Source organism: Taeniopygia guttata, chromosome 21, assembly GCF_048771995.1.
Source record: "Taeniopygia guttata chromosome 21, bTaeGut7.mat, whole genome shotgun sequence".
Lineage (NCBI taxonomy): Eukaryota > Metazoa > Chordata > Aves > Passeriformes > Estrildidae > Taeniopygia > Taeniopygia guttata.
The window spans coordinates 570,515-595,056 of NC_133046.1; the positions used below are offsets into that span (position 1 = coordinate 570,515).

The 24,542-nt window shown below is 48.9% G+C and overlaps 1 protein-coding gene across 6 annotated transcripts in view; it reads right to left on the reverse strand.

The window, feature by feature from the left end:
• The window catches only part of RERE (arginine-glutamic acid dipeptide repeats), a 163,421-nt gene that overhangs the window by 8,151 nt on the left and 130,728 nt on the right, over positions 1 to 24,542 (reverse strand). For 5 of the 6 annotated variants that reach the window (XM_030289536.4, XM_072917435.1, XM_072917436.1 and 2 more), the window contains 5 exons: positions 5,880 to 6,042; positions 3,782 to 3,874; positions 2,890 to 3,089; positions 1,682 to 1,843; positions 443 to 556 (listed from right to left, as the gene is read on the reverse strand). In XM_030289536.4, coding sequence (XP_030145396.4) covers positions 443 to 556; positions 1,682 to 1,843; positions 2,890 to 3,089; positions 3,782 to 3,874; positions 5,880 to 6,042 — 732 coding nt within the window. The remainder of the gene's footprint in view (positions 1 to 442; positions 557 to 1,681; positions 1,844 to 2,889; positions 3,090 to 3,781; positions 3,875 to 5,879; positions 6,043 to 24,542) is intronic. The other variant, XM_072917437.1, reaches the window with a different exon arrangement.

Here is a 24,542-nt window from a genome sequence, read left to right on the forward strand (position 1 = left end):
CCCAGGGGCAATGGGAACAAACTGAAATACAGGAGGAGCCCTGCTCAGCATAGCAAAACACTTCTTCCCTATGAGGGTGACCAGCACTGGAAAAGATTTGTCTTGTGACAACTCCAGTCATGGTCCTCTAACTTGTCAGAGAAGACAAAACCCCAAATTTAAATTTTGAAAAATGGAGAAAAGGAGTGGAGAACAATCCAGTGTACTCCTATATGGTTGATATTTATATTAAAGCAAAGAAAAAACCCAACTTACCCCATATCACTGCACTGTTTTCAGCAGAAGGAACACATTATAACATTGGTCGCTTTCCAGCCACAGATTAAGTTACAATTTGCTGTGGCTTAAACTGATTTAATGTTTTTGGTTTGTTACCACATTTGCACCCCCTCCCCACCTCAAACCATTCTCCTAAGAGGAAATACTCCTCTGTGGGACTCACTTGAGTTTTGGATTTTTTGGCATTGGACCTGTCAGGTTCTTCCGTGTCAGATGCTGCTTTTTCCCGCTGCCTCTTGGAGTTCTTGAGAGGAGAAGATACCTCTTCTTTGATCTTCTGCCACAAAGGAAACAGAACACAACAGTTACCAGTGGTGTCAATGCAAAGGTAAGCTAGCGTAGGCCAGTGCCACCCTCTTTAACACAAATGCAGGGGCAGCAGAACTCAGGAGTTGACACAGTCAGTATTTAAGAGCAATCCAACACACATCAAACCAGCAGGAAAAGGCAAAGTGCATAAAGCATTCCTCATATGAAGGGATATTTTCAACTGAGCTGGGCAGGACCAAGTCCATCAGGAACCCACAGCAGATCAACTGGCCCAGGTTACCCTTCCAACAGAGACCAACACCAGTTATTAACTGGTGCAAGACAGAGCCAGAATTTCTGCAGGAGACAGGATAAACCTCCTTCTGCTACATGAAAGTCTTCCTCTACTCTTGATATTTTGAGAGGAATATTTTTAGATCCCTTCAAATACAGGGCCAACACTGAATAGCTATTCTGAGATTACTACCTTCTCCCACGGCCTGGAAAAGCTCTGTGCATCACATAATTACCCAACTTTAGATTTTGCCAAGTTTTCAGTTTTATAATGTGAAAACTTGCTCCATGCTCATTTTGACTTCCTTTTTTTTTTTTTGCAATATTTATTTTTAACTTGCTACTTCTCAATTCACAATGTTTAATAGTAAGCCTTCAGCTTCATGTGGCTTTGTTTCTTTAGAACTCTCTTGGAAAAGCAATTCATTTGAACAGACTCAACTGTCAGCTTGCTCTGAACAATCAAGCAAATACACCCCCAGAAAAACAGTAACAGAAGCAGACTCAATTACTAAATGTTCATACTCCTTTGTAAACAAAGATTAAGTACTGCTTACAAAAAATCCCCAAAACTGTCTACTTGTCTTAAATTCAGCATTCTGATCTGCATTATTCCCTGAGCTTAGTGCTTGCATTTGCATCCAAAGAGGAGGGATTACTTTACAGTGAGAGCAGCGAGGTTATGTGGGGCTACTGGAGAGGCTGGATCACCCCCATCCCTCCGTGGCCAGGCACAAAGCAGCTCAAGGCTGCTCCACCCGTGCCTTATCCACACCCACGGGGATTTCCGGGTCTCTGGGCGATCCCCAGGCTCCTGTGAGGAGGAGAGGCGTGCAGCAGAGCCCAGGGCAAGGCTTACCTTGGTGGATTTCTTCACGGACTCGGCCTTGCTGTCGTTGCTGGAGGTGCTGGCGGCGCTGGGCGAGTTGCGGCCGCTGGAGCGCACGTCCTCGGCGATGGGCGAGGCGCGGCCATCGGGGCTGGCCGCCTGCTTCTTCCTGCCACTGCGTAGGGTCGACATCTGGGGAGACACAGCCAGCTCAGCACTGCCCGGCCCTCGGGGAGCACACCCCGGGCACAGCCTGGCACCAAGACCCGCAGCGTTTCACTTCCTTACTTCCTTCCAAGCCCAGCTGCACTCCAATGGAAAAGGAGGCCAATCCTTGATCTGTCTACTCACATGCATCAAATGTTGACTATTTAATCAGCAGTGTCTGTTAAAAATGGCATTTAGGAAGATGCTCCAATACACAGCACACACAAGGGTGCCTGAGGCAGGACAGGACCCCCATGTTCCATTAAAAATATTCCATCTGTCGGCAGTCAAGGCCAAGGTCTAAACCCCCAGCTCCAGTGTGCTCCTGCTATGCAGTAAGGGATCAGCAGAGTACATTTCAACAAGTCATGCTGTTTCCCTGCCATTTTGGTAGTTTTCTGGAGGACTGACTACAAAAAACAACAATGGAGCCACACTCCCTAAGAGTGGAACCTCACGAGGTATTTGGAATCAATGGTCACATCATCCTGTTCAGAAAGGCAGAGAGGGGAGGGCAAGGAAAGAAATCTATCTGCTGCTTTCTGTCAGCCAAACCCAACTCCAAGATAAATCACCCAGAGCTGCTGTCAGAGCCTTCCATGCTCCCAGGAAGGCTCCTGGTGCCCCACCCCAGGCACAACTCACAGCACACCAACCACAGAGGCACAGCAGAGCTCTCTGAGGGAAGAAGTTTAGCTCCCGTAACGTGAGGACACCACATGAACAGCACCTAATTTTTTTAACTCCTCCCAAGGGCCTACCTCTGCCAGGATGCAGCTGCAAGGAGGACATGGACTAGCACAGGCTCTGTAAGGCACTGTCCATGTCCCCTTACGGTGACAGCCCTCTGCCAGCCATCACAGAGAAGTCACACAGCTGGCAGGGACATTCCATCTCCTTTTCCACAGAAAGCCTCAGCCTGAGCAAAGCCCCCCTGGCACACACAGGCAGCAGCAGCAGGCACAGCCCTGAACCAGCCAGCTCAGGGCTCTGGCTCCTTTCACCCCCAGCACTCCAGAGGTGGAACCCACCGAGCCTCGACTCCGCCGTGTCCTCATGCTATGCTTCCCACTGAGGCCATCATCTTCCTCTTTCACAGGCTTGAACATAAAGGGTGGGGGGTCCACGGGCTTCTCGATGGGCGGCAGCTCCCCGTACTTCTTGAAGTGAATCCGGCAGTCCGTGCACAGCAGGATGTTCTCCCGGCCCCCGTGGTGCCAGTCCTTGGAGGCTTGGGGCAGGGAAAGCAACAGCTCAGCAACTCACAGAGCACCCCAGCCCCAGCACAAACACAGGGACTTGTTAAAAAAAGGTACAGCTAATAAAACAGCTGCTTTTCTAGGGGCAACAGAGATGGAGAAGCTTCTGGAAAAGCTTGTCCTGTCCCAGTGCACATCCTCAATATTCAATTTTTACAAACTATGGTTACTTGCTTAAGAAATTACAGCTCTGAGACACAGAAAGAAACCTCGTCTGCTCTACCTGGGAGCTAACAAGCAGCTGTTGTTCTTCAAAGCTGTGGTTTCTGCAAGAGAAGCGAGTTCTGAATCTCTTATTTCCTTCCCCATTCTGGGGCTTCCACTTTCAGCGGCAATGCCCCAACATCAGGCAACCCTTGGGAACAGCCACAGGAACGGGGCTGATGCACAGGAGATTTTTGTGTGACAGTCACAGCCCAACACCGATTGTGTCACAAATTGATTACATAGATTACGGATTATGCAGATTTATTCCTGTCTGTATGTCTACCTCAGGGTTCTCCTTCGTCACAGCAGTATTAATTTGCAATGGCAAAGCCTGATTAACTCTGCTAGGAACGCTGCATTTTAGCTGGTTCCCCCCACACTGCTGTGAAGGGCTGGGGAGCTGCTCCTGCTGGCTGAAGCACCCAGAGGGGAGTGGGCAGCAGGGACTGGGACCTACTGGTGGTGAAGCAGTGGCGGCAGGCGTAGCCCTTCAGCTCCTGCTCGCTGTCCTCGCTGTCAAAGTCATCCTCACTGGCCGAGCTCAGGTCCACTGAGGGTGGGAGAAAGAGGAACATGGGAAATAAACACTCAGCAGAATTCTCTCTTTCCTCCTACTCGGCTAAAAGAAGCATTAAGTAAAATAGATCGTGACTCCCCACGCCCACCCTGCCTTGCATTATTTCTGACTTTTCACACTGAGCAAACCCAGAGCTCATCACGCTACAGCTTAAAGGAGGATTCCAGCAATGTGCCAAGGGACACAACTCCTGGAACCTCTGATTCAGCACCTGGTACACTTCCAGGTAAGCTGTCATTCGAATACCATCCGTGGTCAGTTCAAGAGGCTGTGTTCCAAACCCACAATTTTCAAGAGAAAAGGCATTTATCTCTAGAATCTGGTCAAATTTAAAATCAAATATTCTATATTTAAGACCTACAAGATTCCATCAATAGGTCCTGTAGTGGCTTTTCTGGTTTTTATTTTGTTACCCAGCAGTAGAGGTGTTTGTGGGTGGATCAATGCTTACATACAATGGACCTGTTGAAAAACATTTTGAGATTCTTTTGGATGAGAGGCACTAAGGGATAACTTAACACCAGCTTTCCTGTCCTTACTGCAGGACTCAAAGTTTTAACCTGTGACACGCTCACACTGCAAAAATGTCGTATTTTGAAGAAGAAGATATGCAAAGGGTCCCTTTCCTTTGTAGCAAATTAGCTGATTACACATCTATGAGCTCAAAAGCAGCATCTAAACCACTGAAATCATGCAGGCATCACAAAAACTGTATCTCACCTTCTGAATACCTCAAGTATTTCCCTTTTGAGAGCACTGCATTTTTCTAGTCCCACCACTATAAATTCACAACATAACAGGGTTATAATTTGGCATGAGCAGGAAGCCCTCAGGCTTCTTCTGTTCAAATCTTTAATTAGAAGAGAAGTCCTTGATGCAGGAACACTGTTTTTCTAAAGGCTCCAAGAGGATGTTTTGTACATGCAGGTTACAGTTTATGGATTAAAGCTTACAGATTCTCCAGTACTTGCCACCAGCATTTGTCAGCAACTCGTTACCCTTCAAATTAACACAGGGTTACATTTAATAGCTACCACTGTCCTGATTCCTACATTAATACTTGTGTTCAAACCCTGACTGCAGAGCTGACCCCAGGCTAGCACTTGCTCTCTTTTGCTAAGTGAATTTTTATTCTCATCCTGCAGTCAGATCCATAAAGATGGGTCCTCCCTGCCACAAGCTCTCACATGCTGAGCATCTTGGATTGAGCTGTGGAGTCCAGATCCTCACTCCTTGTGCACACAGAGACCAGCAGTAAATCCCACCAGTTCAGCAGGGAAAAGCTCCCAGCCCTTTCCTGCTCCTTCCCTTCTATCCTGGCCAAAATTCTATGTCCTGCCTGCTCACCACACCCTCCACCTGCCCACAGTCATTTTTACATCTGCCAATCTGCTTCCACAGCCCCTTTTCTCTTTGAGCCATGTGGGTTTAGAAATTTAAACCTCCCAGGGTAACAAACCTTTCCCACATGGGCAAAGGTTTCTATCCCAGGCACTGCTCTGGGGAACTGCTCTTGGGTTAGACACTTCTGCCCCAGGCAAGGCCCCTCAGACAGTGCTGGCTGCAGCACAGTCTGAGCTCCAGCACAGGGTAGGGGTCACCCAGAAGGACGGAAGGGATCTCCATCCAAAGGCAGGGAGCACTTCCTTCCTTCTTTCTGTGCTTTCCAATTCCCATTATTGTAATAAGCCTGGAGAAAATACAACACCACACCAAAAAGAGTAGAGAAATCCAATCACAGGGCAGCATTCCCATCCTTACGGGATGCTTTGATGTTTAAGGACTGCACAAATCACTGGGTGATCAAAGCCACCTTCCACATCCCAGCAGAAGGGTGCAGGAACAGAGCAGGAACAGCGACTGCCCCAGCTCCATTTCCCGCTGTCCCCAGGGAGGTGTGGCACCGCTCCTGACCGTGCCCAGGCCAGGTGCCCAGGCCAGGTGCCCAGGCCAGGTGCCCAGCCCTGCCTGCACTCACAGAACTCGCTGGAGGGGGGTCTGGAGGGGGTGTTGACGGGCGTGGAGGCCGTGCGGGTTTTGATCCTGCGGAACACGGCCTGGCGCCGGTGCCGCCGGTGCGCCCGCGAGCTCGCCGCCTCGGGCGTCTTCTTCCAGTAGTAATAGAAGGTGATCAGCTCCCCCTGAAACACAGAACACACAACACGGGGCTCAGAGGGGCCTGCAAACCTGCCCTGTCAGCTTCCTGCCTCCCCTGCCTCGCTCTGTACACCGGGATTTCTCCTGGAAGAATGAAAGAATGAAGAAGAACAAAAAAGAATGACGCAATTCAGCCAGAAAAGAAAAAAAAAAAAGAAAAAAAAAAAAGAAAAAAAAAAGAACTATTCAGGTAATACACACCAAAAAAAACCCCTCCTCTGCTTTTGCAGAGGAGAAAAATAGGTAAATAAGTGCCTTTTCACTTTCCCCTAGGAAAGGAAAGAGGCTGGGGAGCACCAGGAGGCAGCCTCCAGCTGGAAGCTGCTGCTGGGCTCTGCTTCAGAAGAGGGTGCCCTTGTGTCACTGTCAGCGTCCCCTGCCACCTCTGCTCCTCAGCCCTGCTCTGACAGCCACCCCAAACCTGCCACAGCTCCTGCTGCCCACAGAGAGAACAAGGCTCAGCACAAACAGGCTCTGCCATTTTGTCAGCCTCCATTCCACAGACGGGTACTGCTCCATATCCCTGTGTCAGGAGCTGAAAGTTTGAGTACAAACATGTTCAACAACGAGCCTGCAACCGTAACACAACCCTACCGCACTAAATCGTGTTTTAATTTGAATATATATACCCACATCTAAATTAATTAAGCAGTTAAAAGAGCACACCTAGAGAAATGAGTGATAATTTCACAGCATAATGAATCTGGCTTACATTCAGGAAGTGCAGCAGCTGCCACTCAAACCTGCGGATGCAACGCTGAACCAAAGAACAGCATGTGGTTTTAATCTCTTTTCTCTTACTTTGAAACCCCATCATTTCCTGGCGACTTGTCTGCCTCTAAGGTAAAAGGTGTTGTTGCTTTCAAGTTGCAAGAGAAAAATGGAGAAGTTCTAACCAGCCCCTTGAAAAAAATCAACATCAGAACAAACATACCTGAATTGCCCACAAAAAGGGTTTCTTTGAACTGTGTTTTATGTGATCAAATAACCTCAGCCTGCTGCCTCCGTGGGGAAATCCTGCAGCCCCCGCTCCGGGCAGAGCAGGAGTTAACTCCAATAACGACCCTGCCTGAATCCAAACCCTCCCCAGGGCCCCAAACAAGCAATTACAGCCACAAGCAATACCTGCACCACCGAAACACTCCAAAGACAAAGGGAGGATGTTGTTCTAGACATTACTGCTGACATTTAAGACACTTAAGAATTTTACCAGTGCCTAATTTAAAAATAGAAACCCCAGAAGAAAGAACACGACCACATTCTGGCAACGGGCAGAACAGATAATTTCTAATCTCTGCTGCCACAGACTGGGATGATGCTACTGATCCCCACCAATGAGCTGAACTATGTTTGTGCATTATATATTAAAATAACATATATTCAGAGTGATGGCTGGTGAGGAGGAGCAAGTGGGCAAAACATTACCTACAATTCTTGATTCTGAAGGACAAAAGCCCTACTAAAAATACTAAAAATGTGTTTCGTGCAGACGATCTGAAGCTGCCTGGAGATGAGCATGGCAGACCAGGAGTTCTGAGCCCAGCACCCTGCTCTGCTCCTGCCTGTTCCCTGCACGTGTTTGCTTTAGAAATACCATTTCCCTGAGCCCATTAAGTGGGCTCAAAGTCCACCCAGGCCAGCTGTTTGTCCACCTGGGGATATGCCTGTGCCAGGAGCCAGGCTGGCCTCTGCAGGGAGGCTTTTGCAATGCTCTGCACAGGCAGAAAGTCTCTGGCAAACGAAACCAGTCGTTTTTTACCTATAAATTCATTTGTATCAAATCTGAGGTGTCAGCACCAAGGAGCAAGTCAGTAAATCCCATGTCTTTATGTCAGGGAATTAATGTGTTCTCTGACACATGGCAACAGCAGAGTAGGAACCAATCTGTTCTCCTCCCATCATAAAATAGGGAATGGGAACCTATTAGTGCTCTATTTACACATTGCAAAGCCATCAGGTCCCAAGGGAAGTGTAACAACTTATACATGCAGATCATAAACCAAACTTTAAAAAAGAAACGGTGGATATTTATAGAAAATGCCAACCTCATGACCAGAATGCTTGCTCCCCCTGAGACTCGCTCAGAAGTGCAGTCACAACTGCACACAGATAAAGATGAAGTCAAAGTCTATTTATTCAACAAGCAGTTTTACCCCAGCTACAATGGACAGAGTAAAGGACTAAAGAATATTCTGTACTTCCAGTTCGTGGTCAGACTGCACAAGTGCAGCGCTCAGTGAAGGGCTCTGGGAGGAAGAGAGGGGCCGGAGGGGGAACACAGAATGAAACACTACCCAGGTACCCCATGAAAGAATTCCATGCCAGATCCCCTCGGGCTCCCCAGGATGCTGCTGTGGGCCTGAGGATTGACTGCTGAAGGGCTCAGCCTGGCAGGATCACACCCACCATGGGTGGCACAGGCTGCAGCACAAAGGACCAAGTCAGGCAAGCTTTGCTTCCCCAAACAGGGAGCAAAAGCAGCTTCCAGCCTCACTGCAAGGAAGTCAAATGAGCTTTAATCAAACATGCACAGTGCGTGCTGCTGAAAGCCAGGGCACATAAATTCAGGGAACAAAAGCTGCTGCAGAAATCAATAGCCTCCTGAAACATTAACACAGGCCAGCATTGATCAAAGGCCCTGGGACAAAAGGCTGCCTTGCAAATTAGCTGCTGGTTTTGCTTGCAAGCAAACAGAGAGGCATGAACACTGACACGAATGGCCTGTAATGACCATTTTGTTCCCAGTGATCTCACCTCACCTCACCACAAGGCCTCGCAGTCAGCACATCCCACGTCCCTGAGCTGTGCCAGCCTGGGCAGGGCTGGGCCAGAGCCCCACAGCTCTTTTTGTGGGTCCAGGACCATCAGTGGGGCCAGCCTGCAAACACACTGTCCTCGTCCTCTGGCTGCTCTGTGCAGGCTGGCCACTGCTGCAGCACGCAGTAAAGCCAAGCTAAGGCAGCCTGAGCCATCCCTGCCAGCACTGCACGGGCCCAGCCTGGGGGGAGTGACACCCCTCTAACCAGACACCATTTATCTCTTAATTAGGAAGGGTGAAACCTCTGGGGTGACTGCATGTGCCCCATCCACGGAAGATGCTGTTAATGCCCTCCCAAACCAACTGCAAGGCCCAGCTGTTTCTTTTCCAGCATGTGGGGAGAAGATTCCTCTCCCTTCCAGGATTCAGGGCTCCCTTCCTGGTTCCTGCAGCCTCACCTTCACTCCATACACCACCACCTCTTTTCCTGCACACACAGCTCCGTGTCTCCATGTTCACATCTGATTAACTGTCACAAACACACATAAAGCAAAATGAGGAGCACTATTCAGGCTCTTAACACCACATCTCCCTGACAACACCTACATTCCCAAGTTTCACAAGGCAGAGGGGATTATGTTCCTCACTAAAAATCACCAGTTCAGCTTTCACCAGCGCTGAAATGCATGCCGAGCTCACGACTCAAGTCTCCTGCCTCCTCCTGCCAAGGCCATTTCACCCCACGTTGTAGGTGCATATAAAAAAGTCACACTTCATCTCCTTTCAGCTCCATTCTGCAGATTGTTTCTGCAGAGGAAGCTGTGGCTCGGATCCCTCCTGCAGGAGCCCACAGCGGGGAGGTTTCTCTGCAATTCCGAGCTGGCACCTGGAGTGCTCCCAGCCCTCACCTGCCTGAGCCAGGCCTGCTGCTCCAGCAGGGACTGTCCTCGCCAGGGCCACCTCTCCCTCCCTGTGCCGCTTTTTCACTCTCACCTGCGTGTTCTGCCAGCTCCATCCTTCCCCAGGCACATCACCCCCACCTCAGCAAACCCCGGACTTCTACTGCTTATCAGCAGTTTTCAAACGTCAAACCCCCAGCCCGAGCTGCGCCCCGTGTTTGTGTTTAGGCTTGCCCTGGTAAACAAAGGATTCAGCTGGGTGTGCATCCCTGGACGGGAGGTTCTGACAGCCCTGCACAGCACAGCTCCTGTGCAAGCCAATCACACACACACACCAACTTCCCTTCGAGTATCTGTTAGGGTATAACACAGTGAGCAAACACAATAATTGCTGTTTAATTTCCCCAGAGCCGAGCTCTGACAGGGAAAAAAAAAAAATCATGGGGGAGGGGAATAGCTCTGCAGTAATGAAAGAGAAAAGGTAAATGACAGCACTCCTCAATGGCTGTAAGCAGCCATGGCAGAGCAGAGGGAACAGAGTGTCCAGTTGTGGCCTTAATGAATTCACAGTCTTTCTGGAATGCTTCAAGATTTTATTAAGTCAACTCAATTCAGCTAATACTCTTGTAAAGTCCTGCAGTAAAACCAGTCTCCAGTGCTTCCCTTCCCCACTGGGTCCCCTGGCACAGGCTGGCTCCCGGGGCAGGATCAGGACACAGGTTTGGATCGTGGCAGTGTGGAACACACTGAGCCTGAGCAGGGTCAGCTGGCTCCTAAAGCTTCACAGAATAATCCAATCCAGGGTATTGCCTGCCCTGTTAGGAGACAAAACTGAAAATATCCATTCCCAAGCCCCAGGGCAGGGGTGGAAGCACCATCCCTGCAGGAGCTCCCCAAACAGGTGTATGTGCACCTGGGGACACAGGGCAGTGCTGACCATGGCAGAGCTGGGTTAAAGCTTGGACTCGATGATCTTGGAGGGCTTTTCCAGCCTTAGTGACTCTGTGGCTGGTTCTTCTCATGGATCCACAGCCAGAGAGAGACAAGGTGGAACTCCTGCCTGGCTCTGAACACGCTGAAGGACTGCAAAGTGCAGCAGGGCCCAGGGGAGCAGCTGTGTGCACTCCAGGAGCTGAACTTGGCCACTCTTCCAGCGTGGAGCTCGGCTCGGTGCCTCTGCCAGCCCTGACAAATAGGTTTGCACATGCTCTAATTAAGCAGCACGTCTCAGCAGCTTGTTCAGTAGCACTGATTAATGTCCACCTTGGGTGCACAGGAATCCTGCATATTCCAACACATTATTGAGGTTTTAAGAGAGGCTTTTAAAAACCAAGTAATATTTTACTTAACACTACAAAACCCCCCATTAAAAATCGTGGGATGCTCTCTAAGGAATCCCCTGCAGGTCTGGCTTCTCTGGCAGATTTCAGGAGCACAGCCATTTTTCCTTGCAGCTCCTCTGGCCATTTGTTATCTCCGGGATGGCAGCACAGCCCTGGCTCCACGGCCCCTGCTAGGAACTCCACCTCCAGTTTTGGGAGATTGGCTGCCCCCACTGTTTCCCTGCCCTGCACACAGCAAGGTTAAGCTCCCTGGTTTCATTTTTTATTTGAAACTCCTGGCAAACAGGCTGGGCAAGTGGGAATCCAAAGAGGAGACAGGTGTGTAACAAACCCAGGCTGGCTCCCTGGGATTTATGCTGTTAATTTACTCCCAACACAGGAACAGACACAGAATTTCCTGGGAACCCAGCCGAGGCTCCATCTGCATCTTCTGGATTTCATTTTGTTGTGGAAAAAACCTGCAGTCAGGCAGAGCTTTCTGCTTTCTAATTGTTTCTGCTAAATGAGTACTGGTACCCTGCTCAGTCCTCCCCTCACCAGGGGAAGAGGGAGCTCCTTCTACAAACGAGGATTCTGTCTGAACAGCTGCCACAGGTCCCGAGGAACTGAGGCACTCCTGGAATGCTAAAATAAGCTTGGAACCTAAAGATTTCACTCCCAAGTTCCTCAAGCAGTGAAGAGACTAGAATCACTCCACTGTGCATGTCACCTAAACACACAGGCCACACCTCTGTAATTGCCCCAGGAAAATGAATTTGCCCTTCTTAGCTCCTACTAATTCTCCCACATAATGGGTGAGTAATGGAATCACTATCAGAGGAGAGAGTCAGTGCATGGACTGCAGAGTCAGGGGAAAAAAAGGAAAGGAATACATGAGCTGGATGTAAATAATCTCTCCTTCAGAACAAACATTATCTGCAGTAACACAGCAACACTCCACCACTGTACAGCATCTTCCATTTGATGACAAAGTCAATGAAGCTGTACAAATTAAGTCCCAGCACATCCTTTTGAAGTTTTATGGCGTGGGGAAACAAAGAGACAGAAGATTTATAAATTGGCTGAGATCAATCCTGAGTGGGAAGGACAACTGTGCCGATTAACCCCCACTCTGTGAGCAGCTCCAACACTGACAGCCTCAAACTCCTTCAGAATTGCAAGCCAGGCCTGCTGGACAGGCTTATCCAGCCTTATACAGCACAGGACTGGCCGAGTGCTCAACATCCACTTTCCTCCTGCCCTCAACACGAGCTGCTCCTTCTGACAGCTGGATATCCCTGCTTCACTTCTGCACTTTGGCTTTAGCAAAACAGAGAAATCCAAATTATCCCTGAAAAAACACCAGTGACTTCTCTCTGTGCCACATCTAACTCGCAATTTCCGTGCAGTTCATTCGTTCATTGTTTGTAATTAAGGTTGCACAAACTGGCAGCAAAGATAATTAACATTTTATGGAACTTACCCTCGCTATGCAAACAACTCTTTTTTTCCCCTCCATTTTTAGGGATTTAAGCACCAGCTTTAACAGCTCTGCAAAACAAATGCAAAGCACACTGGGGCATTGTTTTAAGGCTGAGCCCCAGTTAAAAGCTGCTGCCCCTCTCTGCATCGGGCCAGAATGGAAAGAAAGCTTTTGTAATTAAGGCTTCTTCCTCCAGAGACTGCTCTTTGTTAATCAACAGAGTTCCCAATCCCCACAGGAACTCACACACTGTTGGCTGCATCCATTATTAATTATTAGAGCCTGTCTTTAGCAGTGGTGGCTCCCCAGGCCAGTGCAGCACTGCCAGGGCCACCAGGAACGTCCCTGGGGCTGGAGCCACCTCGGGGTTATCAAAACAGGGACAGCTCAGGACCTCAGCCTTGTACACACTCACTGAGTATTTATTTTCTGCTCAGCCTTCCCTCTGCAATTTGCAAATGATCAATGTTCCTGGGGTCAGAAATCCCAATTTTCTCCACCACTTTTATCTGCAATAATTTACCTTTACCCTCTGGCGCTGCACACACACCTCTCAGCCTCTGCCCAGTTCTGCAGCACTGCTGGGATGCTCTCAGCCCTGAGCACACACAGGGCAGGGAATGAGCTCCAGGAGGTGCTGAGGAACGGAGCTGAAGTGCCTCTGAAAGATGGCACCAGGCGCTGCTCTCCTGGGCCAGCAGCGCTTCTGTCCCATTTCACAGCCCCATCAAATCCTGGGGTTCACAGCCGGCCCAGGCAGCATCTCCTGCCAGCCTCGGGTCGGGGCAGGATCTCAAGACCTGAGCTCACACACCAGGACAGAAAGGAGAGCGGGATAAACACCCAGATAAATTGATGCCACTTACTGAGGAAAGCTCTCAGGGCATTGTCTGCACTGGACTGTGTCTCTCCCACTCCACTTCCACCTCCCCACCAATACTGACAATTACAATGAGAATTTAGCAGCACAATACCCAGGAACAGGATTTGTTCAATGGAGGTGCCAATTATCCCTTTAACTGCACTCTCTTTTTGCACCAGCTCGATAATTAAGTTTCTTGACTGGGTATTGCTGGAGTTCAGGCTGAGGAACAAAACCCCATTTCCCTGCTGCTGGCCACCTTTCCCAGAGCCTGAGACACATCCCATTTTCCCTCTGAAGCCAAGGCAGCCGTGGCTCCTGTGGGGTGTGCCAGCGAGAAGCCGGCCATGAAGCCATAAAGCACTTCCAACCACCACACTCCATCCTGTAAACATTTTTCTATTTATCTGCCCTTCATTACATGCACAATCTTATTATCTCTACACATCCTCAAAGCGACAGCCGTCAGGGTCACCCTATAAAATATACATGGGCAATGTTACATCTAATGACTGGAGCAGGCAGGGAAATGAAGGATGGGAGGAGTGGGAAACCGCAGGATGCTTGAAAGGGATCATCAGTTATATCTGTGCATTTCCTGAGGTGATAATTGAATGACAGTGGCTGGGAGGAAAATCCATTTTTGAGCCTCGGAAAGGACTGTTAAGAAAGAACTGGTTTTGTGCTGGCAGCACGTAATGGCTGCCAGGAAATGGGAACGGCTCCTGCAGCCACAGCAGCTCCTCTGCTCCATGGATTGTACAGGGGCTGAGAGCCACAGCCACAACCAGCAGCTACAAAAGCCAGGGAAAATATCAACAGATTTTGGTCATTTCATCTGCCACCCAGACTGCCTGTTGTTGTGGTTTGCATGTCAGCTTTAATTAATTTAAGTGTAAGGCAAATTTGTGCATGTGCATGAGAAAGGGACACTCAGAACACAAGGACAGAGCATTGTCTACTTTTGTAATTCCTGTTTAAACAAAGTATTAAAAATTTAATTCTGCTATTCAGCAGGGAACTTAATCCCCCTGCATCCCAGGAAGGTGTACAGATGCTCATTTGTTTCCCAACAACTGAAATTAATTTGTAATTATTACGAAAGTTTTACTACTTCAAAAATATTTTCATTGTTTCCTCATGCCAGTTTTACAAACAGAACTGAACTAAAATCACCAAAACCCTTCCTGACCTATAACTGTGAGCTATTTTTTTTGCTGCTAGGTGAGTATTTCACAGCAGTAATTCCAGTTACAGCAGGCTCTGGCACTGAGCACAGGAGCTCCCAGTTACCTGTCAAGCCCCAGTTTAAGTCACCCACTGGTCCCAGTGTGGGCAGAGCAGGCTGAACTCAGCATCTCTCATCACCTGGGATGGGCTGGAAGGTGTTCCAGTCCCCAGGCTGCTGCAGCCTCCCTGGAACAGCCACAGTACATCCTGCAGCATTTATGGGTCACCAAGGACTGCCTGCCTGCTCATCAGACTGCTGCTTCTGTCTGCTGCCTGTAGGAAGCTGCCTCCAGGTTCAGTTAGAATCCATTCTATTGGCAGGTTTTGTGTTACCAGGTGCCAGACACTGGGAAGGTAACGTGCCACAAAACCAAGGAAACAAACCCACTCAAACGAACAAAATATACAGACTCTGAAATCTTGATCCCATTTTCCATTTTCGACAGGGCAAGGAGAGCTGAGAGGTGAGGAAGAATTAGCCACTTGTTCCTCAGATGTCACATTGCTGAAGTGCTTTTATTTAAATACAGAAATCAGAGCTGAAGATCCACTCAGTCCTGTGCAACAGTGCCAGCAGCAGCGTGTCTGACCACTGCCCTGCATTCCACACTTGCACGCACCAGATGTTTTAGGTTTTCCAAACACATCTGTGCTGAATCACACAAAGCCTGGCTTGTCAAACATGCACACTCCCCTCCCTGACACAGCTTCCTCCTTTCCGAGCTCGTGACCCGTGGGGGAGCTGCTGGGGTTTGAGAGTTTATTACAAATACAGCAGCAATCAGAAAATACTGGTAATTATATACAGGAGACAAACTCTGTGAAATGATCCTCCCTGCTAATGAGGAATGGGAAGATGCAATCTCCTGGAAACAACAATTTTACAAGTCCTCACACCTGGTTATTTCACGATGGAAACTATCAACCCCTCTGATTCCGTGCTGAAGACAGACAGAATGTGACCTCTTAATAAAAATCACTAGCACAGGATGTCCAACATCTGAACGGGCCAGATGGAGGAAGAATCCCGTCCACTTTACACCTGGGAAGTATCAACTGAGCTCAGACAAGCCAGCAGCTATCACTGCAACCTCAGCAGGCACAGAGGCGAGGGAGGACGGGCTCCTGCCCTGAGTTATGGACTCGGCAAACACAACCTCTCAGCACACTCCTCGTCATTAAGCCCTGATTTTAAACAGACTCTGCTCCTCTCAGATCTGCTCCCTGAACAGCTGTTTTGCTTTTGCTGCTCTCCAAGAACAGCTCCCTAAACCAGTAGATTTTCTAGATTAAGTGTAGAAGGTTGAGGGGTATTTCAGTGTTTTCCTGTTTATCAGAGCAATGTAAGAAAAGAGGAATATTCAAGCAGGACATCAAGCAACCCCCCACCCCCAAACCACAAAGAACTGCCATGTAAGCTGCTTATCCCTCAGTTATTGTTGCTTCCCTCCAGTCTGAAATTCTTTCTGTCAGGAAAAATCCTTAGCAAGCAAAATGTAACTAGAAGACAAAGCTAAGAGTTGTAAAGCAGCATTAGGAAGAGCAATTCATTGTAGCTCACTATAATACCTATACAGTGAGCTCAGAAGTGAAAGAAATTACCAATTCTTTCCAGCTCTGTTCCGCCCTGGTGTCTCCAGCAAACATTAATCCGAGCTGCTCCCTCAGAAGGTGAATTTGATCCCCACAAGCAGGGGTAAAGGAAAAGGGCAGCAGGAATTTGGGGCATGGCTTAGGGCTCTGAGGTCCTGCAAACGGAGCTGCAGCTCAGGCCAGAGCCCTCGCCCTCCTCTCCAGCCCCTTCCTCACACAAACCCTGCGGGTCTGCCCCGTGGGGGAATTCAGGAATCCCCCCGTGCCAGCCCGGCTGTGCCAGCAGCCCTGGGGACAGGGACAGTGACTCTGGGGGCTCCAGGGGCAGAGGGGACAGCTCTGATGCCCTGTCCCACTGCCCAGCGTGGCAGGAGGGGTCACTGTAACCAGAGCTCGGATTCAGCGAGGTGTCAGAAACCAGAACAGGGAACTTCCACCCAATTCCTGTTCCATCAGTGCCTGCTGGCCTCCTCCTCTGGGAGCCTGGCTGATGTTTCCACTTGTGTGGCTTTTGGAAGGACAAACTGTTATTAACTGATAAGCTGCAGCCACAGACTTTCTCTAAGTGTTGGAATACTAATCTCCAACCCGTGCACTGTCTGCAAACAAAACTGCACACAGAAACATCCTGCTCTGCTTCATCCCTGATAGCCAAAATTCCCCACTGCATTCTCCTCTTTGAACTTTCTTTTTCTGAAACAGGTTTACTTCCCCTGCAAACAAACCAACCATCCTGTGGTTCTAGACAAAGCACAACAGTGTTCATCTATTAGAAAGTTTCATTTCATTCTGGATTTCACTGACTACAGCAAAATATCACACTCTAAATAGAAAGATGCAGAGACCCAGAGGCACAAGGGAGTGCTGGAAAAAAGCCTGACATGGACGTTCAGGGTGCTGATTTGGCTGCCATGTGTATGTATGGAAACCGGAGTGATAGGAGTGGATTTGGGGGGGACACATTCTGATTTTCCCTTCTGGCTGAGATTTCCATTTGTGAAACGAGCAGTGCCTGACACAGTGCTCGGGCCCGTGGCCAAGCTGAGCACACAGCCACAGGCAGGGCACAGGGAGCATTTCCTGCAGACAGGAACACCTGCACCTTCTGGAGGGCTTTGCCTGTGCTGCCCCACCGCCTCCATCCTGGAGGAACAGCCTCAGCAGGGCTCAGTGACACCAAACCCTCCTGGGAACCCCCAGCTCCCATCTCCTGCCCGTCCCCACCCATCCTGGTCCTTCCAAAGCTTCTCCTCAGCTGCTTCTACCCTCCACAACCCCCGAATTTCACAGCCTTAGCAAAAAACACAGACTGGAGATGCCAGTTCCTGTTTAATTACAAACACATCCAACCACCAAGCAGCTGCCACAACCAAGGCACAGATCCTGCAATAACAGGGATTTGAGACATTGCACAGCTCGGCAAAGGAAACCCCGTGCCATGTGAAAGACACACCACAAAAGCTATTTTCTCCTTAGAAAAACCCACTCTGCTATGCTTGATCTGCCCACATGTAAGCACAGGGGAAGTTGTGAATGTCTCATGTATCATTCCATAAGTAATTCCAACCCTCCTGCTTTCCCCCTCATTAAACTCATCACAGTAACACTGCTAAGACACATTCTGGTTTTGGTCCATCCTTGCAGGTGTTGTTTGTGAGGTAAACAGGCAATTTCCTTCATTATTTCTGTTGCTCAGGCCTCACGTGTGAAATCAGTCTGGAATTCAGCCCGTTCCCACAGGATGTGAGGATAACCAGGACTCCCTGGGCCTGTACACTGCTGTCAGCAACTGCTCCCCAGCAAACAGGACAAAAAGTGGCATCTTTGGGTGGGAATGAAACAAAAACTGCAAATGAAGACCCATGTTTTCATGCAAACGGTACCTATGAGAAAACTAAAAGGGAAAACACTGAAAAAGATGCACTAAACCCCTGGAATCTGAGTGGAATTTTTCCAGTGTTATTTCTCACAGCAGCACTGCCACCTCTTTAAAATGTCCCACTGATCTTTCACAGACAAACACGCTCAAGAGGCTCCACAAACACCTGACAGGCAGCTCAGGCATGTGAGGATTCTTGGAGTGTTGATTTTCTAGCACGTGAAATCCCCTCACGCAGAACCTGGGAATTCTGGGCCTTTCCCAGCCCAGCCTGCTGGGAATGGGACTTTGCAGGGAGCAGGAATTCTGCACCTCCAGCTCTGGAGCATCAGCGACAGCAGAGCTGAGCAGCACCCCAGGGAGAAAACAGGAGCTTGGGGGAGCAGAATAACTCAGAACAACTCACTCCCACCTATCCATGTACAACACTGGAGAGAAAAGCAGGGACCAGCTCCCGTGACATTTGTGTAAATCCTGATGGAGCTGAGGAGGGCAGCACTGCAAACCCTCACACTCCAGTGAAATGGGTATGTTGGAGCTACACTTGAAGCTAGACAAATACTAAAACATCAAAAAAAGAGTAGGAGATGAGGGAGCAGACGCAAAGAAACATCCCTTGCAAATAAAAACCCAACAAACCTGCAACTAATACAAATTATTTCCTTACAGTCAGTCACAGCAGCCACCTTGAGCAGGGAAACACCCAATAACCAGAGCTCAAACTGGCAGAAGTTCCCACAGCACCCACAAAAATGCAAGTTTTCAAAACCACATTAGAAGTGGAAAAAGGTCTGTAAATGAGTATCACACATAACCAAATTAAAACAGCTGAACTCTTGCAGTGGCTGTATTTTGGTGTATTTTATACTCCTAGCTGAGCTCCAGCCCTGTCCAGCAGGCTTCCCCCAGGAGAGCCCCAAAGCAGCAGGACAGGTTTGTGCTCCTCTGCTTCCCTAACCCATCACACACGTGCTATAATTGAGAGCACTGCAGCTGTCAAACAGCAGCACAGCCCTGGCTGTGCTCACTGGCAGGTTTGCTGTGCTTTGCTTCCTCAGCAGGCTGAGGGAAACCTGCACCCCTGGGCCAGAGCAGGTGTGGGCTCAGGTGAGCTCAGCTCCCCCTGCACAGGGGCTCTGAACCCACCCAAGGAATGCAGCACTGGCTGCACCTCGGCTCTGGTCAGAGGTGCAGGGACCTGCAGCTGATTTCCCTGCGTCTCCCAGGGCAGAAATCCAGTGCCAGGAGATCCTGGGGAGCAGGACTGCCAGGAGCCCAGCAGCTCGTCAACATTAATTGTGATGGAGACAGGGCCAAACAGCACAGAGGCAGCAGAGCATGGCAGCACTCCACTCCTCCCTCCCTGCTGCCCTTTCCAAACCCTGCTCTAAGTGCAAATCCCCACTCTGTCCTGCACATCAAGGTGACCTTGGGACGGTGGGGAATGACCTCAGCGAGCTGCCTGGCCCAGGTGTCCCCAGCCCTGTCCTACCTGTCAAGGGCTCATTAAGGGCCAGTCAAAGCAGATCCATCCGTGTCCATGCCCTGATTTCCAGGAGCTGCTTCCCTGCTCCACCTGCAGAGAGCCAACTGCAGAATTATCCCCACTCCAGAAACTGCCCCTCCTCAGGAGCAGTCCTGCTGCCAACACAGCAACTTTACAACTCCAGCTGGACACCGGGCAGAGTATTTGGGAATTCAGTCACACCACGGGCTCCCCTCATTGCTGAAGCAGAGGGGATGCATTGCTGGAGGGAGACTGAAGCAGAAATACCTGAAAAATCAGAATTTCTAAAATATTAGGTACCTACTAGTCTGGGTTGGGGTTTTGTGTTGTTGCTGATTTGTTTTGGGGTTTTCCCCTCATTTTGATGTGACCTTTATGAAATGGCAAACCCAGACTGAGCAGTGCACCAGAAATGCTGCTCAGCCTGCAGGATCCCATCCACAATTTCAGCTCAGAGATGACAACTAAAGCAGTCAAACATAATGCCAAACTCACTTTTAAACGTTTCCCATACCTCCGCTATGTAAGTTCCCTTGAAAAGGTCAAAGCAGAACTTCAGCAACTCCAAGAAATGTGAAATCTTAACGCTGCCTTGGCACAGACACAAAGACCTAACCCCAGCAATTCCGAGGTGATTCACAGCATCTGTTACGTGTTCCTTAATTGCTGCAGCAATGAAAACTCGTGCAGTTGCAATCTGTAAATGCCAGCAGGGCAGAGCTGTGACTCAGGACTGTAAACACGGGAGGAGGGCTATAAAGGAGTGACTGGATCAGGTGGGAGTCACGGGGGATTTTCACTGACACACCGAGCAGCCCCGTGGATTTCTTTCAGCAGCTCTGTTAATGTGCTCTGTGCAAAAACAGCCAGAAGAGAAGGGCAGGTGGGGTCATTCCCAACCAAAACCTCACAATGTCCCTGTTTCTCTACAGCAGCTACACTGCTATTAAATAAAACCTTCTCAGAGTCAAATGCAGCATTTCCAAATATCTCCTGGGTAGTGCTGGGTTACAACTCTCTGGTTACTCAAATCCATCAGGACTTCCCTCCTCTTCATCCTTTAGCTGAAAATCATTTGCACAATTTTTAAAACCCTACAAGTTTAAGACACACAGATTTGTCTGAAACAAAACTGTTATGAACCTTAACATAGAATAAATAGGTGGCAGATAGGAAGGGCAGTTTTATGCCCACAGTGAGCAGACAGGTTCTTTTCAGAAGCTCTAAAAGCAATGTTTTCCTAAAGCCAGGCAACAAGAAGAAAAGAATCTCTCCCATCAAATGGCACAGAGTAAGAACACGAGGTGGAATTGTTAAATCAATACAACTTTAGCACAGCACTGAGGGAGGGAGGCCTTTGTCCCTGTCACTTCTCCACAGCAAGGTGAAGGTCCAGTTACACAACCCAGAGCTGCTCCACAGCCTGGAGCTCCTTCAGCAGTGGGGATCAGCAGAAATGAGTTTTTCCATTTGCTCCTGTAGAGCCCAGACTCTGCAAGGTTCATGGCACAGCACATATTTTTTATCACACCTGAAAGGGCAACGTTTTGCAGAGCAAACCAGGGCCCAAACCAAACCTCTCCTGCTTCTGTCCATTCTGTCCTCCTAGTTTCTGAGCCAATTTCCAGCTGTATTCCTGCAGTGCAATGAAGGAATGCATGTAGGAAGTGCTGTCTGTGTGACAGAGAACTGCAGAGGAGCCAGACCAGCACCAGGGAAGCACAACAGCCACAGGTGAAGAGCCCTGCCCAGCAAAACAACAGCTTGCTGCACAAAGTAAATTCCCCCTCAGCCCTAAAAGCAACTTCAGAAAGGAAAAATAACAGATGGGAAGTAGCAGACTGCAGGAACAGGGCAAGGAGGGAGAAAAGGGTTGGGTTTACAGCTCAGTGGGGTTTCTTTTGGTTTTACTTTGGCTTGTCTGTTGGGGAGGTGGCATGATTTATTCCTCCAGCTCCCTCTCATTGCAACTGAGGTAATGAAGGACTTGGGCTTTGGCAAAGATCCCCTCCATAGCCATAAAAATAAAAAAGAACTGTAATTAAACTTACCAGAAACAAAGCTAATCAAACTCAACAGTAACAAAGGGCAACAGAAACACGTTCACTGTATCAGATCTTCCTTGCTGGCCCAAAGCCCAGAGTTTTCATTACAGTTTTTTCCTTCCCCCCAATTTCACAACAGCATTAAGCAGCCCTGGCCCAGGATGTCTCAGCTTTACAAACTCTATTTGTAGGATATCAGCTTTTCATGATCCAAAAACCCAGCATGTGGAAAGTGTTAAGTCTTTAATGTAGTAGAGGAGGTTCTTAAAACTTCTACTGTTCAATTCAGACATCTTGGAGCTTCACAGCCCATTAGAGGTTTGTGAACCACAGAGAAGGGCAGAGTTAGCAAAATAAATCAAGAGTTCCTGTGGGATGTCCTGGTGCTTTACACAAGGGGCACAAAGCAGGCTCTGGGTTAAACACCAGGGAGGACTTCTCAGATTGCAGGAGCAGAGCTGGTTTATAACCTGGAATGCGCTCCCCTCTCTTTGAAGGGTCTGGAGGCATCCTACAAAATCACTCTGCTTGTGTCAGGGGCACTGCAAGGGAAAAGGGAGCCCCAAAGCGTCTGGGGGAGGGGGAGGATCAGCTCAGCTGTTCCACCCAAGAACAAACCATCCCAGCATGGCAACAAAAGCGCTTCCAGCACCTTCTTCGTGCCAGATCTCTCCTTGCTGTACAGGAGTTTGGTAGTGTAAAACAAACACTTCCCTGCCAGTGCTCCCCATCCCAGCTGACCAGAGTCGGGAAGATTTCCCAACCACCAGGACCAACAGCTGGCATTTTGTCATCATTCCTGTAACACTCCGTTTCTTAAGGCTCCAAGTTCTCAAATGCAGCAATTACCCTGAGAGCTCCTTCACTTACACCTCCCCAGCTCACAAAGTTTGCAAAGAAAAGGGCAATGCACAAACTTAACCTTGGAAGAGCTGAATCAGAAGGAAACACGCCTGTCACTTCTGGGATTTAAAAAAAGCGATGCAAGAAGCAGGAGGTTTTCTGTGGAATCCGCTTTGATCACTCAGGGGGTGCTGTGGCATCACCCGCACCCCCTTACCCAGCCTGAAGCAGGAAGGGAAGGAAGGCTGGATTTCTGTCCTGCAGGATGCAGCCCTGGCTCCAGGGAAAAGGCACAAACACCACACAGGGGATCCCAGCCTTGCAAGGTCCTCATTCCTCCCAGCAGGAGTAGGAAACCCAAAGCCTGAGCATTTCACAGCTTTTCCACATACAGGAGACATTAATGCACCTTTTGGCAGGGAAAGGAAGCCCTCCACATGTCATATATCCATAAATCCACCATGGTGCAGGTGTGCAGGGCTCTGGCTGACACTTACAGCCCTCCTGGCACCCTGAACAACAGGAATCCTCCCTTCCCTGTGCTGGGAGGAAACAGGAGACGTTCACCCAAAATGACATCACCCTCACCTAGAAGTAATCACCAGCATCTTTTTGTCCTGACAACCTGAATTCTATCACACCCTAAGTGTTCTCCCTTCAGATACAGAATGGAAAGGAAAAACAAAGCAGAAGCAAATGCAGCAGATTTCAACGTGTGACGTTAACTGTTTCTTCTGCTTACAGAGCCAGTTCTATCACAAACTGCTTCACCTCCCCTATGGCACAGCCTCTACTCTAGCTCCCCATTCTCACTTTATTCCACCATCTCTGTAATTCCTGGGAGTCTTCCTTGGCATGAAAAAAAAACAAGCAGCAAAAAAACCCGGTAATCAAGCGCTGCTTCTTTTTTACAGCTGGCTGGAAACAAAACTGACAAAATGAGTGCATCTGTCTCCTGGAGTTGTTATTGTCGTTTCTCCCAGTTCCAGCAGCACATTACAGGATATTCAGGAGTGACTGATGTGCCTGGGGGCTGGTCTGGAGCCAGGGGAAGGCAGTGGGTGCTGTTCTGAGGGGCCATCGGGGGTGGGAGGTGATGCCTGACCCACGGATCTCCTGTGGAAGAATAAAGTTCACTCCACGCTCTGTGGCCAGGCTCACTCCGAGCACACTTTATTCTCTGCCAACAGAGGTTTCTCCCTAGAGCACAATCCTTTGCCCCAGCTGGCTGCTCTGAACCCCACACAAGCCAGGCACAATTCCTTGTGTTTAAGGAACCAAACTCTGCCCTGACTCCCCTGGAACACGGCTCACAACACGTCCAAGCTGCTGGTATTTATTTACTCCTCGAGCTCCAAAATTCAAAGCAAACTGCTGCAGTAGCTCCTGAAACTGTAATCTCTGTCTCACACGCTGTAAATACACACAGGGAGCAGCACAGAGGATTACCTGCAGAGTGTTCCTCTCCTAAGGCATTTCAAAAGTCAGTCCCCAGGCAGGATTATACAGATGCACTTCTTCCAGGAGTCACCCGGATTTTAAAACATTGGCACTGTTCTGGGACAGGATGTCCCACAAACAGCACTGCTGCTCACATGCCTGGTTTATTTTTGCCTTTCTGAAAGCCGTTTTCAAGCTTTAAAGCACATCTTCAGTCACTGACTGGATGGGGAACAAACACCACCAAGGGTCTGATGCACGGCAGCCGTGGAAAAGCCCTGCCAGGCTGGGACACTCAACCATGAAACTAAACGGCACAAATCCTTTACCAGACACCTATTTTGTGTACCTGCAACTCACAGGACCTCAGGGTTGATGTCTGAGTATTTGATACAATCTGAAAACTGCCAGCGAAGAAGAAAAGCTGCTGGTTTTCCTCACAGGGAAAGAAAATACAGAATAAATATACAGCTGTTGATGAACAAAAGCATTTTAACCAGAGTTACACATACCCTTCAGCACAGATGCAAAAGAGAATTCACAATAGGAAAATAAACAAACTGAAATTCCTTAGGATGGTGAATTATAAACAGAAAGTAAGGAAAAAGGAGTGGAACAGAACT